The following is a 22,207-nucleotide window of genomic DNA, read 5'->3' on the forward strand; positions in this document are numbered from 1 at the left end:
AATAAACACTGATAAAGAATTGTAGCCCAAAAAATAAAAAAAAATAAAGAGTTTACTGTTTGACATACACCCAGACCCTACAATCATGAAGTTTAAAAATATGCATCCTTTTAGAAGACAAGGAGGTTTTGCATGCTGTCACCGACTGTACCACACGCTTTCAATATGGCTGTCAGGGTTTGTTTTACTTTGGACTGGTTACTCAAAATAAGACTTCACTTGTACGTGGGGTTGTCTCTGTTTTTATCCTATGTGGGCTGTGTTGCCATGTCATGAGTGATCACCACTGAAGTGAAATTATTGTGTTATAGGACGCAGCACGTAGCAGTGTGGTGGATGAGGAAGTGCGAGAGACATGCAGTTTTATGGTTTTCAGTAAACGGGTAGCTTTGAATGGCTCTGTGGGTCACATTATGGTATTGATCAGATATAGTCTACTTAACAGTTTAATGCACACTGGGTTGACCAATTTAAGACTGTGTAAAGGTGTGGTCCTGAACTGCCACAGTTGGAGGAAGGCAGAAGTGGAGAGTTCTCCAAAGTTACTGAGAAAAAAAAAAGAAAAAAAAAAAAAAGAACTGATAAAAAAATCTGATACAGCCAGAGCTAAAGGCACTATCATCTCCTCTGTAATATACTCACGTTTTATGCAGACTCATCAAGCAGGGGGGAAAAAAAGAAGAAGGGCAGGTGTCTTTAAAAAAATGCTATTTTCAAATTTAATTACCATTGGATTCTCCATTCCTCAAAACAGATAAAATAGTTTAACAGGAGAACACCAAATTTGCCATGAAGCTCGACCGTTGCCCTAGGAAGTGCTTTTGCTTGGAGTAAATCCATTCCATAGATGGAGAAATTACCATTTAAACATGTTGGTCATAAAGGTTAAATTTTAAAGCTCTCTTGACCATTAGCTCGTGGATTATCGTCAGATCTGAGACTCTCCGGAGAATACATGACCCCAATAAAAAAAAATTAAAAAGTGCCTCTTTGAGCCAAGGAGATTTCCCCCCCCCTTCCTGGTCTATCGCGGATTCACTAATCCATCAGGTTCTAATTGGCTGCCCGTCACAAAAACTCTTCAGTTTAGGCCACCATTACCAAATATAGTAGTCTTATCACTGTGTTGGCAAAAAAGAAAGCACTGGCAAAGCCAATAGGTCTTTCCTATACAAGGGCTATTGGCTTTGGCAATGTGTTTTGCCATGTTGTACACACAGTGTGGCAGCTGTCCAGCATGGTTAAAAGTTAGTATGTGGAGTGTCCGAGTGGAGTGGAGGAGTAGAGTGTCAGAGAGAAGTACAGTGTCGTAGAGTTGAATAGGATTTTAGTGGCAGAGTGGAGTCGGTGGAACAGGGTGGAGTGGACTGAGATACTGGGGTGAACTGGATTGGGTAGAGTGGGTGGACTGGGTAGGGAGAGGTGGACTGGAGCGGGGTGGGGTGGACTGGATGGATTGAAGTGGGGTGCCCTTTATTGTACACAGCAGAGTCTCACAAGCAGGATGCATGTGCTAGTGCATGCACAAACCTAAAAACAGCAAGCATAATGCAGAATGGTGTAACTACCCTGACCTCCAAGCCCCATTTAAGCGGTGGAGGCTCCAAACTCCCACTGCAATACATTTTTCTAAAAATTATTTGTATATCGGTATTTACGAATCCCATGTTGGACTTGCAAGCAACGTAGCTTCCCCATCATCCTCACCTGCCTAAGATCCACAAATTCTAGAAAGTAAAAAAAGAAAAGTAGAACCGCCCCCCCACTCCCCTCCCCCCCACAAAAAAAAAAAACACACACCACACACATCTATTGAGCGCATTGTTGAGCGCATTGTTACGGCAGTCCAAGCAGTCTATGCCTTATGGGCAACCTCCATTGCGCATCTCCGAAAGCGTGCAAGATACGGATCACGCTCTTTACCATAACTTGCAAATTGTTATTTTATTTGTAACCACAATTGCACTTGAACTGTGTTTTGTTTTAAAATCTGTTGAGGCGTTATAACCCAAGCTAACCATAACTGGACTTTAACCTTTTTTTTAATTTTATTTTTTTATAGTGAATGTTATATACATAAACAGATACCCACGCACACATCTAATGTTACGCTGTAACACATTGTAAAGAAATGGCTCCCTGTTGCAGTTACCCCCCACTTTTTGCCTGATACTGATGCTGACTTGACTGAGAAGTGTGCTGGGACCCTGCTAACCAGGCCCCAGCACCAGTGTTCTTTCACCTAAAATGTACCATTGTTTCCACAATTGGCACAACCCTGGCACCTAGGTAAGTCCCTTGTAACTGGTACCCCTGGTACCAAGGGCCCTGATGCCAGGGAAGGTCTCTAAGGGCTGCAGCATGTATTATGCCACCCTAGAGACCTCTCACTCAGCACAGACACACTGCTTGCCAGCTTGTGTGTGCTAGTGAGAACAAAACGAGTAAGTCGACATGGCACTCCCCTCAGGGTGCCATGCCAGCCTCTCACTGCCTATGCAAGTATAGGTCAGTCACCCCTCTAGCAGGCCTTACAGCCCTAAGGCAGGGTGCACTATACCATAGGTGAGGGTACCAGTGCATGAGCATGGTACCCCTACAGTGTCTAAACAAAACCTTAGACATTGACAAACTCCCAGACCATATACTCTTATGGCTACCCTGCACTTACAAACACGAACTCCACAGCACCATAATGGCTACACTGAAAACTGGGAAGTTTGGTATCAAACTTCTCAGCACAATAAATGCACACTGATGCCAGTGTACCTTTTATTGCAAAATACACCCCAGAGGGCACCTTAGAGGTGCCCCCTGAAACTTAACCGACTGTCTGTGTAGGCTGACTAGTTCCAGCAGCCTGCCACACTAGAGACATGTTGCTGGCCCCATGGGGAGAGTGCCTTTGTCACTCTGAGGCCAGTAACAAAGCCTGCCCTGGGTGGAGATGCTAACACCTCCCCCAGGCAGGAGCTGTAACACCTGGTGGTGAGCCTCAAAGGCTCACCCCTTTGTCACAGCCCAGCAGGGCACTCCAGCTTAGTGGAGTTGCCCGCCCCCTCCGGCCACGGCCCCCACTTTTGGCGGCAAGGCTGGAGGGAACAAAGAAAGCAACAAGGAGGAGTCACTGGCCAGTCAGGACAGCCCCTAAGGTGTCCTGAGCTGAGGTGACTAACTTTTAGAAATCCTCCATCTTGCAGATGGAGGATTCCCCCAATAGGGTTAGGATTGTGACCCCCCTCCCCTTGGGAGGAGGCACAAAGAGGGTGTACCCACCCTCAGGGCTAGTAGCCATTGGCTACTAACCCCCCAGACCTAAACACGCCCTTAAATTTAGTATTTAAGGGCTACCCTGAACCCTAGAAAATTAGATTCCTGCAACAACAAGAAGAAGGACTGCCTAGCTGAAAACCCCTGCAGAGGAAGACCAGAAGACAACAACTGCCTTGGCTCCAGAAACTCACCGGCCTGTCTCCTGCCTTCCAAAGAACTCTGCTCCAGCGACGCCTTCCAAAGGGACCAGCGACCTCTGAATCCTCTGAGGACTGCCCTGCTTCGACGACGACAAGAAACTCCCGAGGACAGCGGACCTGCTCCAAAAAGACTGCAACTTTATCCAAAGGAGCAGCTTTAAAGAACCCTGCAATCTCCCCGCAAGAAGCGTGAGACTTGCAACACTGCACCCGGCGACCCCGACTCAGCTGGTGGAGAACCAACACCTCAGGGAGGACCCCCGGACTACTCTACGACTGTGAGTACCAAAACCTGTCCCCCCTGAGCCCCCACAGCGCCGCCTGCAGAGGGAATCCCGAGGCTTCCCCTGACCGCAACTCTCTGAAACCTAAGTCCCGACGCCTGGAAAAGACCCTGCACCCGCAGCCCCCAGGACCTGAAGGACCGGACTTTCACTGCAGAAGTGACCCCCAGGAGTCCCTCTCCCTTGCCCAAGTGGAGGTTTCCCCGAGGAAGCCCCCCCTTGCCTGCCTGCAGCGCTGAAGAGATCCCGAGATCTCCCATAGACTAACACTACAAACCCGACGCTTGTTTCTACACTGCACCCGGCCGCCCCCGCGCTGCGGAGGGTGAAATTCCTGTGTGGGCTTGTGTCCCCCCCGGTGCCCTACAAAACCCCCCTGGTCTGCCCTCCGAAGACGCGGGTACTTACCTGCTGGCAGACTGGAACCGGGGCACCCCCTTCTCCATTGAAGCCTATGTGTTTTGGGCACCACTTTGAACTCTGCACCTGACCGGCCCTGAGCTGCTGGTGTGGTGACTTTGGGGTTGCTCTGAACCCCCAACGGTGGGCTACCTTGGACCAAGAACTGAACCCTGTAAGTGTCTTACTTACCTGGTAAAACTAACAAAAACCTACCTCCCCCAGGAACTGCGAAAATTGCACTAAGTGTCCACTTTTGAAATAGTTATTTGTCAATAACTTGAAAAGTATACATGCAATTGAAATGATTCAAAGTTCCTAGTGTACTTACCTGCAATACCTTTCAAACAAGATATTACATGTTAAATTTGAACCTGTGGTTCTTAAAATAAACTAAGAAAAGATATTTTTCTATACAAAACCTATTGGCTGGATTTGTCTCTGAGTGTGTGTACCTCATTTATTGTCTATGTGTATGTACAACAAATGCTTAACACTACTCCTTGGATAAGCCTACTGCTCGACCACACTACCACAAAATAGAGCATTAGTATTATCTATTTTTACCACTATTTTACCTCTAAGGGGAACCCTTGGACTCTGTGCATGCTATTCCTTACTTTGAAATAGCACATACAGAGCCAACTTCCTACATTGGTGGATCAGCGGTGGGGTACAAGACTTTGCATTTGCTGGACTACTCAGCCAATACCTGATCACACGACAAATTCCAAAATTGTCATTAGAAATTGATTTTTGCAATTTGAAAAGTTTTCTAAATTCTTAAAAGACCTGCTAGGGCCTTGTGTTAGATCCTGTTTAGCATTTCTTTTAGAGTTTAAAAGTTTGTAAAAGTTTGAATTAGATTCTAGAACCAGTTGTAGATTCTTAAAAAGTATTCCAACTTTTAGAAGCAAAATGTCTAGCACAGATGTGACTGTGGTGGAACTCGACACCACACCTTACCTCCATCTTAAGATGAGGGAGCTAAGGTCACTCTGTAAAATAAAGAAAATAACAATGGGCCCCAAACCTACCAAAATACAGCTCCAGGAGCTTTTGGCAGAGTTTGAAAAGGCCAACCCCTCTGAGGGTGGCAACTCAGAGGAAGAGGATAGTGACTTGGAGGAAAATTCCCCCCTACCAGTCCTATCTAGGGAGAACAGGGTCTCTCAAACCCTGACTCCAAAAATAATAGTCAGAGATGCTGGTTCCCTCACAGGAGAGACCAACACCTCTGAAATCACTGAGGATAACTCCAGTGAAGAGGACATCCAGTTAGCCAGGATGGCCAAAAGATTGGCTTTGGAAAGACAGATCCTAGCCATAGAGAGGGAAAGACAAGAGATGGGCCTAGGACCCATCAATGGTGGCAGCAACATAAATAGGGTCAGAGATTCTCCTGACATGTTGAAAATCCCTAAAGGGATTGTAACTAAATATGAAGATGGTGATGACATCACCAAATGGTTCACAGCTTTTGAGAGGGCTTGTGTAACCAGAAAAGTGAACAGATCTCACTGGGGTGCTCTCCTTTGGGAAATGTTCACAGGAAAGTGTAGGGATAGACTCCTCACACTCTCTGGACAAGATGCAGAATCTTATGACCTCATGAAGGGTACCCTGATTGAGGGCTTTGGATTCTCCACTGAGGAGTATAGGATTAGATTCAGGGGGGCTCAAAAATCCTCGAGCCAGACCTGGGTTGACTTTGTAGACTACTCAGTAAAAACACTAGATGGTTGGATTCAAGGCAGTGGTGTAAGTAATTATGATGGGCTGTACAATTTATTTGTGAAAGAACACCTGTTAAGTAATTGTTTCAATGATAAACTGCATCAGCATCTGGTAGACCTAGGACCAATTTCTCCCCAAGAATTGGGAAAGAAGGCGGACCATTGGGTCAAGACTAGGGTGTCCAAAACTTCCACAGGGGGTGACCAAAAGAAAGGGGTCACAAAACCTCCCCAGGGGAAAGGTGGTGAGACAGCCAAAAATAAAAATAGTCAAGAGTCTTCTAAAGGCCCCCAAAAACCTGCACAGGAGGGTGGGCCCAGAGCCTCTTCACAAAACAATCCTGGGTACAAGGGTAAAAACTTTGATCCCAAAAAGGCCTGGTGTCGAAACTGTAGTCAGTCTGGACACCAAACTGGAGACAAGGCCTGTCCCACTCCAAACTCCAATCCAGGTAACACTGGAATGGCTAGTCTCCAAGTGGGATCAACAGTGTGCCCAGAGCAAATCAGGGTCCACACTGAAGCTACTCTAGTCTCTGAGGGTGGGGTGGATTTAGCCACACTAGCTGCCTGGCCCCCTAACATGCAAAAATACAGGCAGCAGCTCTTTATTAATGGGACAAGTGTAGAGGGCCTGAGGGATACAGGTGCCAGTGTCACCATGGTGACAGAGAAACTGGTTTCCCCTGGCCAATACCTGACTGGAAAAACTTATACAGTCACCAATGCTGACAATCAAACTAAAGCACATCCCATGGCAATGGTAACTTTAGAATGGGGAGGGGTCAATGGCCTGAAACAGGTGGTGGTCTCCTCAAACATCCCAGTAGACTGTCTGCTTGGAAATGACCTGGAGTCCTCAGCATGGGCTGAGGTAGAACTAAAAACCCATGCAGCCATGCTGGGTATCCCTGAACTGGTGTGTGTAAAAACAAGAGCACAGTGCAAGGCACAGGGTGAAAAAGTAGAGCTGGAGTCTGGAAAAATGGCCCAGCCTACCAAGAGAAAAGGAAAGTCAGTTGGGAAACCAACTGCAACACAGTCAGAAAAAGAGAACCTCTCTTCTCAGGAAGAAGTTCTGCCCTCTGAGGGAACTGAGCCTTTGGAGCTTGAACCTTATCAGGTTGAGCTCTTAGGCCCAGGGGGACCCTCAAGGGAGGAGCTGTGTAAGGGCCAAGAAACCTGTCCCTCTCTTGAAGGCCTTAGGCAGCAAGCTGCTGAAGAGTCCAAGGGCAAGAAAAATGGAACACATAGGGTCTATTGGGAAGATGGACTCCTGTACACTGAGGCCAGAGACCCCAAACCTGGTGCCACTAGGAGAGTGGTAGTGCCTCAGTCATTCAGAGAGTTTATTCTGACCTTAGCCCATGATATTCCCCTTGCTGGGCATTTGGGACAAACCAAGACGTGGGAGAGGTTAGTCAACCACTTCTACTGGCCCAATATGTCCCAGAAGGTTAAGGAGTTTTGCCTCTCCTGCCCCACCTGTCAATCCAGTGGTAAGACAGGTGGGCACCCAAAGGCCCCCCTCATTCCACCTCCAGTGGTGGGGGTCCCCTTTGAAAGAGTGGGTGTGGACATAGTTGGTCCACTGGAACTTCCCACAGCCTCAGGAAATATGTACATCCTAGTAGTAGTGGATCATGCTACTAGGTATCCTGAAGCTATTCCCCTTAGGTCGACTACTGCCCCTGCAGTAGCCAAGGCCCTCATTGGTATCTTTACCAGAGTGGGTTTCCCTAAGGAGGTGGTGTCTGACAGAGGTACCAACTTCATGTCAGCATACCTAAAACACATGTGGAATGAGTGTGGAGTGACTTACAAATTCACTACACCATACCATCCACAAACTAATGGCTTAGTTGAGAGATTCAACAAGACATTAAAGGGCATGATCATGGGGCTCCCAGAAAAACTCAAAAGGAGATGGGATGTCCTCTTGCCATGTCTGCTTTTCGCTTACAGAGAGGTGCCACAGAAGGGAGTAGGATTCTCACCCTTTGAACTTCTGTTTGGCCACCCTGTAAGGGGACCACTTGCTCTTGTTAAAGAAGGCTGGGAGAGACCTCTTCATGAGCCTAAACAAGACATAGTGGACTATGTACTTGGCCTTCGCTCTAGAATGGCAGAGTACATGGAAAAGGCAACCAAAAACCTTGAGGCCAGCCAACAGCTCCAGAAGTTTTGGTATGACCAAAAGGCTGCACTGGTTGAGTTCCAACCAGGGCAGAAAGTCTGGGTTCTGGAGCCTGTGGCTCCCAGGGCACTCCAGGACACATGGAGTGGCCCTTACCCAGTACTAGAAAGGAAGAGTCAGGTCACCTACCTGGTGGACCTGGGCACAAGCAGGAGCCCCAAGAGGGTGATCCATGTGAACCGCCTTAAGCTCTTCCATGACAGGGCTGATGTGAATCTGTTGATGGTAACAGATGAGGATCAGGAGGCAGAGAGTGAACCTCTCCCTGATCTTCTGTCATCAGACCCAAAAGATGGCACAGTAGATGGAGTGATCTACTCAGACACCCTCTCTGGCCAACAGCAAGCTGATTGTAGGAGAGTCCTACAACAGTTTCCTGAACTCTTCTCCTTAACCCCTGGTCAGACACACCTGTGTACCCATGATGTGGACACAGGAGACAGCATGCCTGTCAAGAACAAAATCTTTAGACAATCTGACCATGTTAAGGAAAGCATCAAGGTGGAAGTCCACAAGATGCTAGAATTGGGAGTAATTGAGCGCTCTGACAGCCCCTGGGCTAGCCCAGTGGTCTTAGTCCCCAAACCTCACACCAAAGATGGAAAGAAAGAGATGAGGTTTTGTGTGGACTACAGAGGGCTCAATTCTGTCACCAAGACAGATGCTCATCCAATTCAAAGAGCTGATGAGCTCATAGATAAATTAGGTGCTGCCAAATTCTTAAGTACCTTTGACTTGACAGCAGGGTACTGGCAAATAAAAATGGCACCTGGAGCAAAAGAGAAAACAGCATTCTCCACACCTGATGGGCATTATCAGTTTACTGTTATGCCCTTTGGTTTAAAGAATGCCCCTGCCACCTTCCAAAGGTTGGTGAATCAAGTCCTTGCTGGCTTGGAGTCCTTTAGCACAGCTTATCTTGATGATATTGCTGTCTTTAGCTCCACCTGGCAGGATCACCTGGTCCACCTGAAGAAGGTTTTGAAGGCTCTGCAATCTGCAGGCCTCTCTATCAAGGCATCCAAATGCCAGATAGGGCAGGGAACTGTGGTTTACTTGGGCCACCTTGTAGGTGGAGGCCAAGTTCAGCCACTCCAACCCAAGATCCAGACTATTCTGGACTGGGTAGCTCCAAAAACCCAGACTCAAGTCAGGGCATTCCTTGGCTTGACTGGGTATTACAGGAGGTTTGTGAAGGGATATGGATCCATTGTGACAGCCCTCACTGAACTCACCTCCAAGAAAATGCCCAAGAAAGTGAACTGGACTGTGGAATGCCAACAGGCCTTTGACACCCTGAAACAAGCAATGTGCTCAGCACCAGTTCTAAAAGCTCCAGATTATTCTAAGCAGTTCATTGTGCAGACTGATGCCTCTGAACATGGGATAGGGGCAGTTTTGTCCCAAACAAATGATGATGGCCTTGACCAGCCTGTTGCTTTCATTAGCAGGAGGTTACTCCCCAGGGAGCAGCGTTGGAGTGCCATTGAGAGGGAGGCCTTTGCTGTGGTTTGGTCCCTGAAGAAGCTGAGACCATACCTCTTTGGGACTCACTTCCTAGTTCAAACTGACCACAGACCTCTCAAATGGCTGATGCAAATGAAAGGTGAAAATCCTAAACTGTTGAGGTGGTCCATCTCCCTACAGGGAATGGACTTTATAGTGGAACACAGACCTGGGACTGCCCATGCCAATGCAGATGGCCTTTCCAGGTTCTTCCACTTAGAAAATGAAGACTCTCTTGGGAAAGGTTAGTCTCATCCTCTTTCGTTTGGGGGGGGGGTTGTGTAAGGAAATGCCTCCTTGGCATGGTTGCCCCCTGACTTTTTGCCTTTGCTGATGCTATGTTTACAATTGAAAGTGTGCTGAGGCCTGCTAACCCGGCCACAGCACCAGTGTTCTTTCCCTAACCTGTACTTTTGTATCCACAATTGGCAGACCCTGGTATCCAGATAAGTCCCTTGTAACTGGTACTTCTAGTACCAAGGGCCCTGATGCCAAGGAAGGTCTCTAAGGGCTGCAGCATGTCTTATGCCACCCTGGAGACCTCACTCAGCACAGACACACTGCTTGCCAGCTTGCTTGTGTGTGCTAGTGAGGACAAAACGAGTAAGTCGACATGGCACTCCCCTCAGGGTGCCATGCCAGCCTCTCACTGCCTATGCAGTATAGGTAAGACACCCCTCTAGCAGGCCTTACAGCCCTAAGGCAGGGTGCACTATACCATAGGTGAGGGTACCAGTGCATGAGCCTGGTACCCCTACAGTGTCTAAACAAAACCTTAGACATTGTAAGTGCAGGGTAGCCATAAGAGTATATGGTCTGGGAGTTTGTCAAACACGAACTCCACAGCACCATAATGGCTACACTGAAAACTGGGAAGTTTGGTATCAAACTTCTCAGCACAATAAATGCACACTGATGCCAGTGTACATTTTATTGCAAAATACACCCCAGAGGGCACCTTAGAGGTGCCCCCTGAAACTTAACCGACTGTCTGTGTAGGCTGACTAGTTCCAGCAGCCTGCCACACCAGACATGTTGCTGGCCCCATTGGGGAGAGTGCCTTTGTCACTCTGAGGCCAGTAACAAAGCCTGCACTGGGTGGAGATGCTAACACCTCCCCCAGGCAGGAGCTGTGACACCTGGCGGTGAGCCTCAAAGGCTCACCCCTTTGTCACAGCCCAGCAGGGCACTCCAGCTTAGTGGAGTTGCCCGCCCCCTCCGGCCACGGCCCCCACTTTTGGCGGCAAGGCTGGAGGGAACAAAGAAAGCAACAAGGAGGAGTCACTGGCCAGTCAGGACAGCCCCTAAGGTGTCCTGAGCTGAAGTGACTCTACCTTTTAGAAATCCTCCATCTTGCAGATGGAGGATTCCCCCAATAGGGTTAGGATTGTGACCCCCTCCCCTTGGGAGGAGGCACAAAGAGGGTGTACCCACCCTCAGGGCTAGTAGCCATTGGCTACTAACCCCCCAGACCTAAACACGCCCTTAAATTTAGTATTTAAGGGCTACCCTGAACCCTAGAAAATTAGATTCCTGCAACTACAAGAAGAAGGACTGCCTAGCTGAAAACCCCTGCAGAGGAAGACCAGAAGACGACAACTGCCTTGGCTCCAGAAACTCACCGGCCTGTCTCCTGCCTTCCAAAGATCCTGCTCCAGCGACGCCTTCCAAAGGGACCAGCGACCTCGACATCCTCTGAGGACTGCCCCTGCTTCGAAAAGACAAGAAACTCCCGAGGACAGCGGACCTGCTCCAAGAAAGGCTGCAACTTTGTTTCCAGCAGCCTTGAAAGAACCCTGCAAGCTCCCCGCAAGAAGCGTGAGACTTGCAACACTGCACCCGGCGACCCCGACTCGGCTGGTGGAGATCCAACACCTCAGGAGGGACCCCAGGACTACTCTAAGACTGTGAGTACCAAAACCTGTCCCCCCCTGAGCCCCCACAGCGCCGCCTGCAGAGGGAATCCCGAGGCTTCCCCTGACCGCGACTCTTTGAATCCTAAGTCCCGACGCCTGGGAGAGACCCTGCACCCGCAGCCCCCAGGACCTGAAGGACTGGACTTTCACTGGAGAAGTGACCCCCAGGAGTCCCTCTCCCTTGCCCAAGTGGAGGTTTCCCCGAGGAACCCCCCCCTTGCCTGCCTGCAGCGCTGAAGAGATCCCGAGATCTCCCATAGACTAACACTACAAACCCGACGCTTGTTTCTACACTGCACCCGGCCGCCCCCGCGCTGCGGAGGGTGAAATTCCTGTGTGGGCTTGTGTCCCCCCCCGGTGCCCTACAAAACCCCCCTGGTCTGCCCTCCGAAGACGCGGGTACTTACCTGCTGGCAGACTGGAACCGGGGCACCCCCTTCTCCATTGAAGCCTATGTGTTTTGGGCACCACTTTGAACTCTGCACCTGACCGGCCCTGAGCTGCTGGTGTGGTGACTTTAAGGTTGCTCTGAACCCCCAACGGTGGGCTACCTTGGACCAAGAACTGAACCCTGTAAGTGTCTTACTTACCTGGTAAAACTAACAAAAACTTACCTCCCCCAGGAACTGCGAAAATTGCACTAAGTGTCCACTTTTGAAATAGCTATTTGTCAATAACTTGAAAAGTATACATGCAATTGAAATGATTCAAAGTTCCTAGTGTACTTACCTGCAATACCTTTCAAACAAGATATTACATGTTAAATTTGAACCTGTGGTTCTTAAAATAAACTAAGAAAAGATATTTTTCTATAACAAAACCTATTGGCTGGATTTGTCTCTGAGTGTGTGTACCTCATTTATTGTCTATGTGTATGTACAACAAATGCTTAACACTACTCCTTGGATAAGCCTACTGCTCGACCACACTACCACAAAATAGAGCATTAGTATTATCTATTTTTACCACTATTTTACCTCTAAGGGGAACCCTTGGACTCTGTGCATGCTATTCCTTACTTTGAAATAGCACATACAGAGCCAACTTCCTACACCCACTCTAATACAGCAGACAGGCACCCTGAACCCAAAGAAGCCTGTAACTTAGCCCCTTCCCTTGTAGGAAAAGAGCTAAAGGTGTGGTTCTGGGCACTGACAGCTGTCAGTGGCCTCTGCTGGGTGTTTGCCTTTATGGCTGCACTATCCTTGGCATGGTGGTCTGACCCCATGCCAAATAGCAAGTTAGGCCCCCTGACCCTGTTGGTCATGGTGGGGTTACTCCAGCTCTGGGTAAGCTAGGGGTGACCCTGGCTAAGATAAGATTAGCAGAGGTGGATACCTCTAACCCCAAAATAGAAAGAATGGGTGAAGACATAAAAAGCACAGACAAGAGGCAGTTCAGACTAGGTCCTATCACTGTGGAAGTGGGTCAGTTCCCCAGAGGGAATGACCTGAACAGGAGGATGTAAGGCAGAGTAGGCCCTGCAACAAACCAGCCTATTTTCTCTACTCTTCCTCGCCTAACAGACTAGGAAGACTCTCCCAGCTTTGGCTGAGTCTCCTGGCCTGTGGGCTGGGGGGGGCTTGTGTAAAGAAATGGCTCCCTGTTGCAGTTACCCCCCACTTTTTGCCTGATACTGATGCTGACTTGACTGAGAAGTGTGCTGGGACCCTGCTAACCAGGCCCCAGCACCAGTGTTCTTTCACCTAAAATGTACCATTGTTTCCACAATTGGCACAACCCTGGCACCTAGGTAAGTCCCTTGTAACTGGTACCCCTGGTACCAAGGGCCCTGATGCCAGGGAAGGTCTCTAAGGGCTGCAGCATGTATTATGCCACCCTAGAGACCTCTCACTCAGCACAGACACACTGCTTGCCAGCTTGTGTGTGCTAGTGAGAACAAAACGAGTAAGTCGACATGGCACTCCCCTCAGGGTGCCATGCCAGCCTCTCACTGCCTATGCAAGTATAGGTCAGTCACCCCTCTAGCAGGCCTTACAGCCCTAAGGCAGGGTGCACTATACCATAGGTGAGGGTACCAGTGCATGAGCATGGTACCCCTACAGTGTCTAAACAAAACCTTAGACATTGTAAGTGCAGGGTAGCCATAAGAGTATATGGTCTGGGAGTCTGTCAAACACGAACTCCACAGCACCATAATGGCTACACTGAAAACTGGGAAGTTTGGTATCAAACTTCTCAGCACAATAAATGCACACTGATGCCAGTGTACATTTTATTGTAAAATACACCACAGAGGGCACCTTAGAGGTGCCCCCTGAAACTTAACAGACTGTCTGTGTAGGCTGACTAGTTCCAGCAGCCTGCCACACTAGAGACATGTTGCTGGCCCCATGGGGAGAGTGCCTTTGTCACTCTGAGGCCAGTAACAAAGCCTGCCCTGGGTGGAGATGCTAACACCTCCCCCAGGCAGGAGCTGTAACACCTGGTGGTGAGCCTCAAAGGCTCACCCCTTTGTCACAGCCCAGCAGGGCACTCCAGCTTAGTGGAGTTGCCCGCCCCCTCCGGCCACGGCCCCCACTTTTGGCGGCAAGGCTGGAGGGAACAAAGAAAGCAACAAGGAGGAGTCACTGGCCAGTCAGGACAGCCCCTAAGGTGTCCTGAGCTGAGGTGACTCTAACTTTTAGAAATCCTCCATCTTGCAGATGGAGGATTCCCCCAATAGGGTTAGGATTGTGACCCCCCTCCCCTTGGGAGGAGGCACAAAGAGGGTGTACCCACCCTCAGGGCTAGTAGCCATTGGCTACTAACCCCCCAGACCTAAACACGCCCTTAAATTTAGTATTTAAGGGCTACCCTGAACCCTAGAAAATTAGATTCCTGCAACAACAAGAAGAAGGACTGCCTAGCTGAAAACCCCTGCAGAGGAAGACCAGAAGACAACAACTGCCTTGGCTCCAGAAACTCACCGGCCTGTCTCCTGCCTTCCAAAGAACTCTGCTCCAGCGACGCCTTCCAAAGGGACCAGCGACCTCTGAATCCTCTGAGGACTGCCCTGCTTCGACGACGACAAGAAACTCCAGAGGACAGCGGACCTGCTCCAAAAAGACTGCAACTTTATCCAAAGGAGCAGCTTTAAAGAACCCTGCAATCTCCCCGCAAGAAGCGTGAGACTTGCAACACTGCACCCGGCGACCCCGACTCGGCTGGTGGAGAACCAACACCTCAGGGAGGACCCCCGGACTACTCTACGACTGAGTACCAAAACCTGTCCCCCCTGAGCCCCCACAGCGCCGCCTGCAGAGGGAATCCCGAGGCTTCCCCTGACCGCGACTCTCTGAAACCTAAGTCCAGACGCCTGGAAAAGACCCTGCACCCGCAGCCCCCAGGACCTGAAGGACCGGACTTTCACTGCAGAAGTGACCCCCAGGAGTCCCTCTCCCTTTCCCAAGTGGAGGTTTCCCCGAGGAAGCCCCCCCTTGCCTGCCTGCAGCGCTGAAGAGATCCCTTGATCTCTCATTGACTTCCATTGCGAACCCGACGCTTGTTCTAACACTGCACCCGGCCGCCCCCGCGCCGCTGAGGGTGAAATTTCTGTGTGGGCTTGTGTCCCCCCCGGTGCCCTACAAAACCCCCCTGGTCTGCCCTCCGAAGACGCGGGTACTTACCTGCAAGCAGACCGGAACCGGGGCACCCCCTTCTCTCCATTGAAGCCTATGCGTTTTGGGCACCACTTTGAACTCTGCACCTGACCGGCCCTGAGCTGCTGGTGTGGTAACTTTGGGGTTGCTCTGAACCCCCAACGGTGGGCTACCTTGGACCAAGAACTGAACCCTGTAAGTGTCTTACTTACCTGGTAAAACTAACAAAAACTTACCTCCCCCAGGAACTGTGAAAATTGCACTGTGTCCACTTTTAAAATAACTATTTGTAAATAACTTGAAAAGTATACATGCAATTGAAATGATTCAAAGTTCCTAATGTACTTACCTGCAATACCTTTCAAACAAGATATTACATGTTAAATTTGAACCTGTGGTTCTTAAAATAAACTAAGAAAATATATTTTTCTATAACAAAACCTATTGGCTGGATTTGTCTCTGAGTGTGTGTACCTCATTTATTGTCTATGTGTATGTACAACAAATGCTTAACACTACTCCTTGGATAAGCCTACTGCTCGACCACACTACCACAAAATAGAGCATTAGTATTATCTCTTTTTACCACTATTTTACCTCTAAGGGGAACCCTTGGACTCTGTGCATGCTATTCCTTACTTTGAAATAGCACATACAGAGCCAACTTCCTACACACATTTTTAATTGTATGAACACTAGTGGATATTAGAACAAGAGGTTACGAAATACTTTTTCAGGTCACACATTGTGGGCTTTAGAAACATACAGGACTCCAAGAATGAAGAGACCACATATTAACCAGTCATACCGAGTCTGCAAAAGTGAAACACATTTGTACCTTTTTCAAGTACTTGTAACTTGTTTAAAATGTTGTTCTTTTGTAGTGCTGGCACACTAAGAATAAACACAAATGATAGAGTAAAAATTTAGAATGTATGAATTGGGGAAGAGGTCAGAACTTATGTCCAGGAACCGATACACCCCTGGGGAGCTCCGAGCCCTGCACCCCCCACTCAGCAACAACTGCTGCCTCACTTCTCCACGATTGGACCAGTTTCCTGCTGACACTGTCTCTTCCCCTGCAACACCGGAGCACCACCACACACAACGAACACCACCACGCCCACCCGTGACTGCTTCAGAACAACTCCACTGCCTCCTGCTCGATCACTCAGCAAACATGCCACAAGAGCTGGGACACCATCAACTCCCTCACACTAGACAGTCTTCCTCACCTAGTCCTGGCTCAACCCCACATCCGCTCCCGAAACTGCCCCAGCAACTCCAACAGGTTACAAGATAACAGACCAGGACCGCATCAGCAAACACTGAAGTGGAATTCCCATCATCCATAAAGAAACAATCTACTGCACCACCGCCACAGATTACGCCACCTTGATCACAGAATACCTCAATTTCCAACTTCAAATCGATGCAAAACCATCAAAGGCACCCTTGCCTACAGACCTCCAGGACCATGCCCACTTTCTGCAACACCACCCCTGAATTGATCGCCCCGCTCGCCATAGACTCCAAACACGACAGCTTCCTCAATGACCTCAACAATGCCAACACCGCCAAGCTGTCAAGAACCTCTCCACCTGGATCACAGATCGCACCGACAGTCACCCCGGTTACCAAGCTCAAGAGACCACCAAACAGGCCAGCTGGGGCACCACAAAACTGAGATCCGCAACTGCAAGAGACTAGAAAGGAAATTGCGCACCAACAAGGAGCCCCACAGACTGAGCCACCTTCAAGTCGTCACCCAATCAACACCACCAACTAATGAGACAAAGCGGAGCAACCTCGCCAACTGCATCAAAGCCAGCTTTCACCACATTAAAGAACTCCAACATGTCAGAGTCTTCCAACCCCTCAGCCATCAAAAACATTATCCCTTCTCAGTAACTCTGCGACACCCTGGCGGGCTTCTTCCATGACACGATCGCCACCATCTACAAAAACGTCAAACCCCAACCCACTGACACCCTCATCCACCTAACTCTCACAGATGAAAACCCCAATGCTATCTGCAACCACATGCTCACTGCCAGAGACCAGCTCACCATACAAAACACCACAGCCATCATGAACCCAGTCCACTCATGAGCACCTACGGACCCCTGTCCCCACCACATTTTCAACCTTGGGAACAAAGTGATCAGCAGTGAGCTCACTGCCATCTTCAACTAATTCGTAAACATTGACACCTTCCCTAAAGTATGGAAACACGCAGAAGTCAAACCCCCTTCTCAAGAAACCTTTTTCCGACCCCTACAAACTCAAGAAATACAGCCCCATCTCCCTGCTCTTTTACCACTTGTGCTTGAAAAAGACACCAACTGCAAACACACAGAACACTTAGAGATCAACTACCTTCTGGAACCCTCCCAATTCCCATTCCACACCAACCACAGCACCAAAACCGTCCTGATCGCTGCCACCAACGGCATCAGAACCCACCCCAACCAGAGAAAAACAGCAGCTCTGATCCTCCTCGACCACTCAGCAGCATTTGACATTGCATCTTTCAACACCCTCATCAAGAGGCTTCATCACATCAGAATTTAAGGAGACGCTCACAGATGGATCACATCCTTCCTCACTGTAAGAGCCCAGAGAATCCACCTACCACATTTCACCTCGGAACCCAAGAACATCTCCTGCGGCATCCCTCAAGGTTCATCCCTCAGCCCTACGCTGTTCATCAACATCAACATGACCTCCTTGGCCAACATCGGCAGGATCCATGGAATGAACATCATATCTTACGCAGACACCAAGCTCATCCTCTCAAGACCCCCACCACTACAAGGGGCCAACTTCCACACACGCACGATGGGCATTGCTGAACCGATGAATAACTGCCTAAAACTCAACACAGACAAAACGGTAAGTGCTGATCTTTTGGAATAACACCTCCCTGTGGAACAACTCCTGGTGGCCTACCAAACTAAGACCTACTCTGACAGACCACGCTTTCAACTGTGACATCTTGAACAGCAAGACCACCTTGAAAACCCATACCAATGCGGTCTCTTTCGTCTGCTTCCTCACCTTTTGCATGTTCCATAATGGCTCCCCATCAACACCAGACAGTCACTCAAGCCCTAATCACAAGCCGGCTGGAATAGGGCAATGCACACTACATAGGAATAATCACGCATCTCCTGAAAAGACTTCAGACCATACAGAAATGAGCAACCAGACTCACTGACCTTTCCAAACGGTCCTACACCACCCTCCACCTCAAAAAGCTCCACTGTAAATTTAAGATGTTGATCCACACCGATAATGCAAACAAAAAGAGGGGGAGTCCCTATCACCCCACTGGATCAGGGACAAAGACTATACTGAAAACAAGATATCCAGCAGGGATAAATGTATAACCAACTATCTGAGTGAAAACCTCAATTATTTCACTGAATGGTTATTTCTTTATTACAATTAAATCACTACAATCCTAGGTTTTTGAAAAGCCTCATGCCATGTATTTAGATATCGGATTTGCTCCTTCTACGTTTAACTACGTTATGGCATCATTGGCAGAATTGTATTGATTTAATTGTAATAAAGAAATAACATTTCAGTGAAAAATTTAGGTTTTCACTTAGATAGTTGGTTATTGATCCACACCGATAAGGCACTTCACAATCAAGGACAAGCATACATCAACCAGCGCCGGAACTTCCACCAACCCTCCAGACACTTGTGCTCCACATCCCTCTCCCTCGCACACCCCCCCATATCCTTGAAGCAACAGTGGAGGACGCTCCTTCTCCTACCTCACGGTAAAATCCTGGAACGTCCTCCTCCTTCATCTATGGACCTCATCGTTTCTTCTAGAATTCAGGTAAAGACTAAAGAACTGGTAGTTCAACTGAACCCCTTAGCAGCTAAGTTCTCAGCACCTAGATAACCTCACGGATGATTTAGTCCTGCTCTACAAGTCCTGTCTGATTGATTATGTCTGCCTCACTAAACACAGGGGAGAGCACAAAGAAAAAAATTCTAGTGTAAGGCAGCAATGCCATTTGCATTGCTGAGACAGGGACAGCGATATGAGCTGGTTAAAGAGTAAGGTTAAAAAAACCAAGTAGGATTCTGTTAGGTCAGATGTCCTCCACTGTTACTGAGTTTTACACCAATAAGAAGTCCAAAATACTGCAACTATGCATCAGCTCCCCTTTCTTCTGTTCCCATGAACGGGTTTCTCATTTTTCCACTAATTTCTGCTTGTGATCTTCTCTCATATATCCCCAATTACAGTATGAAATGAGGGGCACTACGCCTTGGTAATAAGCAAGCATTCTCAAATTACTTATAGGGGGCATATGAGATTACTTAACTGAGTATTTCTGTTGCAAAGGCTACATTTATGTACCCTCTAAGCCTAGACGAGTATGAAGGGGAGGGCAGATATTGGACGGGACCAATTCTCTACAACCACACACATCAACAGTGCAGTGTACTAAGTAGAAAAGTGACAGGCTTTCAGTTTACTTGATGCATGTTTACCCACCCTTCTTGGATTCCCCCCACTTCCCAAATACCACAAGAATACTTACTTTTTTGGAGGGGCAACTTTCGAGTCGGTCTGTAAGATGAGATCTATACGCAGGGGCTTGGCTTTACCTCGGGTTATTTTCAGGTCTGCACAAAAAGAAAACATTTACTAAAACATATGTAGGGTTTACGTTCTAAAGCAAGAGAAGTTACATCACTTCAAAAAATAAATCCTCCGCTATAAAGTGCTTCTCATGGCACTACTCTACGAATATCAAAGTCAATTTTTCACTTCCCTACTTTAAAGGGCCATTTCTGCCCCACCGACACTGGTGGGCTTTAGTGGGGACAATAAAATTTCATATACATTTTGCAGGGCAAGTAGAGGAAAAACAAATTATTATTTACAGCCACGGTCAACTGCTTGGGCACTTTTGGAGTTAGGTAATCTGCCAGATGAACAGCAACCCTACTCTCAATCATGAGATTTTCAATATTTTTAACCCCTTTTTTTTGTACACGCCTCAGTTTTGGGAAATATATCTCATGTTTACTGGGAGCTCTGTGGGCTAGACAGTCCCTGAGACATTACTCTGCAGGTCACCAAAATAACTTCCAGAAGACATGCTATTGAACGTTCTGCACAGGACGTACCATCTTGCCTTGAAAAGCAGGTTAAGGTAGCAAGTGCATCACAGGACAAAGAGGTTCCGGGGGAGAGACTTTGTTTGAGACACCACAGAAACACACAGGTTTCTCAGCAACACCGCACAAGAAATAAATATGGGAAATATCCAGGGTACTTTTGATTGATGGGTGGGATACACCTCACATCCAAAGGGAAGCACAGCAGCTCTCCGAATGATCCCTGGGTAAAGACTCTAGTGCTACATCACAAAGTCAGGCTCCATGCAGAAAGCTCACTTCAGAATATACAGGGAGTGCAGAATTATTAGGCAAATGAGTATTTTGACCACATCATCCTCTTTATGCATGTTGTCTTACTCCAAGCTGTATAGGCTCGAAAGCCTACTACCAATTAAGCATATTAGGTGATGTGCATCTCTGTAATGAGAAGGGGTGTGGTCTAATGACATCAACACCCTATATCAGGTGTGCATAATTATTAGGCAACTTCCTTTCCTTTGGCAAAATGGGTCAAAAGAAGGACTTGACAGGCTCCGAAAAGTAAAATATAGTGAGATATCTTGCAGAGGGATGCAGCACTCTTAAAATTGCAAAGCTTCTGAAGCGTGATCATCGAACAATCAAGCGTTTCATTCAAAATAGTCAACAGGGTCGCAAGAAGCGTGTGGAAAATCCAAGGCGCAAAATAACTGCCCATGAACTGAGAAAAGTCAAGCGTGCAGCTGCCACGATGCCACTTGCCACCAGTTTGGCCATATTTCAGAGCTGCAACATCACTGGAGTGCCCAAAAGCACAAGGTGTGCAATACTCAGAGACATGGCCAAGGTAAGAAAGGCTGAAAGACGACCACCACTGAACAAGACACACAAGCTGAAACGTCAAGACTGGGCCAAGAAATATCTCAAGACTGATTTTTCTAAGGTTTTATGGACTGATGAAATGAGAGTGAGTCTTGATGGGCCAGATGGATGGGCCCGTGGCTGGATTGGTAAAAGGCAGAGAGCTCCAGTCCGACTCAGACGCCAGCAAGGTGGAGGTGGAGTACTGGTTTGGGCTGGTATCATCAAAGATGAGCTTGTGGGGCCTTTTCGGGTTGAGGATGGAGTCAAGCTCAACTCCCAGTCCTACTGCCAGTTCCTGGAAGACACCTTCTTCAAGCAGTGGTACAGGAAGAAGTCTGCATCCTTCAAGAAAAACATGATTTTCATGCAGGACAATGCTCCATCACACGCGTCCAAGTACTCCACAGCGTGGCTGGCAAGAAAGGGTATAAAAGAAGGAAATCTAATGACATGGCCTCCTTGTTCACCTGATCTGAACCCCATTGAGAACCTGTGGTCCATCATCAAATGTGAGATTTACAAGGAGGGAAAACAGTACACCTCTCTGAACAGTGTCTGGGAGGCTGTGGTTGCTGCTGCACGCAATGTTGATGGTGAACAGATCAAAACACTGACAGAATCCATGGATGGCAGGCTTTTGAGTGTCCTTGCAAAGAAAGGTGGCTATATTGGTCACTGATTTGTTTTTGTTTTGTTTTTGAATGTCAGAAATGTATATTTGTGAATGTTGAGATGTTATATTGGTTTCACTGGTAATAATAAATAATTGAAATGGGTATATTTTTTTTTGTTGTTAAGTTGCCTAATAATTATGCACAGTAATAGTCACCTGCACACACAGATATCCCCCTATCATAGCTAAAACTAAAAACAAACTAAAAACTACTTCCAAAAATATTCAGCTTTGATATTAATGAGTTTTTTGGGTTCATTGAGAACATGGTTGTTGTTCAATAATAAAATTAATCCTCAAAAATACAACTTGCCTAATAATTCTGCACTCCCTGTACTTGGACAACTCTGTAATAAATCTGAATTAATTTCATGAGCTATTGCCACCATTAGAGTAAACCTCCTAAGAAGCCATCATCTGA

The 22,207-nt window shown here is 47.8% G+C and overlaps 1 protein-coding gene across 1 annotated transcript in view; it reads right to left on the bottom strand.

Moving 5' to 3' along the window:
* The window catches only part of NOP53 (NOP53 ribosome biogenesis factor), a 164,280-nt gene that overhangs the window by 138,328 nt on the left and 3,745 nt on the right, over window positions 1-22,207 (bottom strand). Inside the window, exon 3 of the mRNA XM_069207477.1 lies at window positions 19,685-19,769. Coding sequence (XP_069063578.1) covers window positions 19,685-19,769 — 85 coding nt within the window. The remainder of the gene's footprint in view (window positions 1-19,684; window positions 19,770-22,207) is intronic.

Source organism: Pleurodeles waltl, chromosome 9, assembly GCF_031143425.1.
Source record: "Pleurodeles waltl isolate 20211129_DDA chromosome 9, aPleWal1.hap1.20221129, whole genome shotgun sequence".
In the NCBI taxonomy this organism is placed as follows: Eukaryota; Metazoa; Chordata; class Amphibia; order Caudata; family Salamandridae; genus Pleurodeles; species Pleurodeles waltl.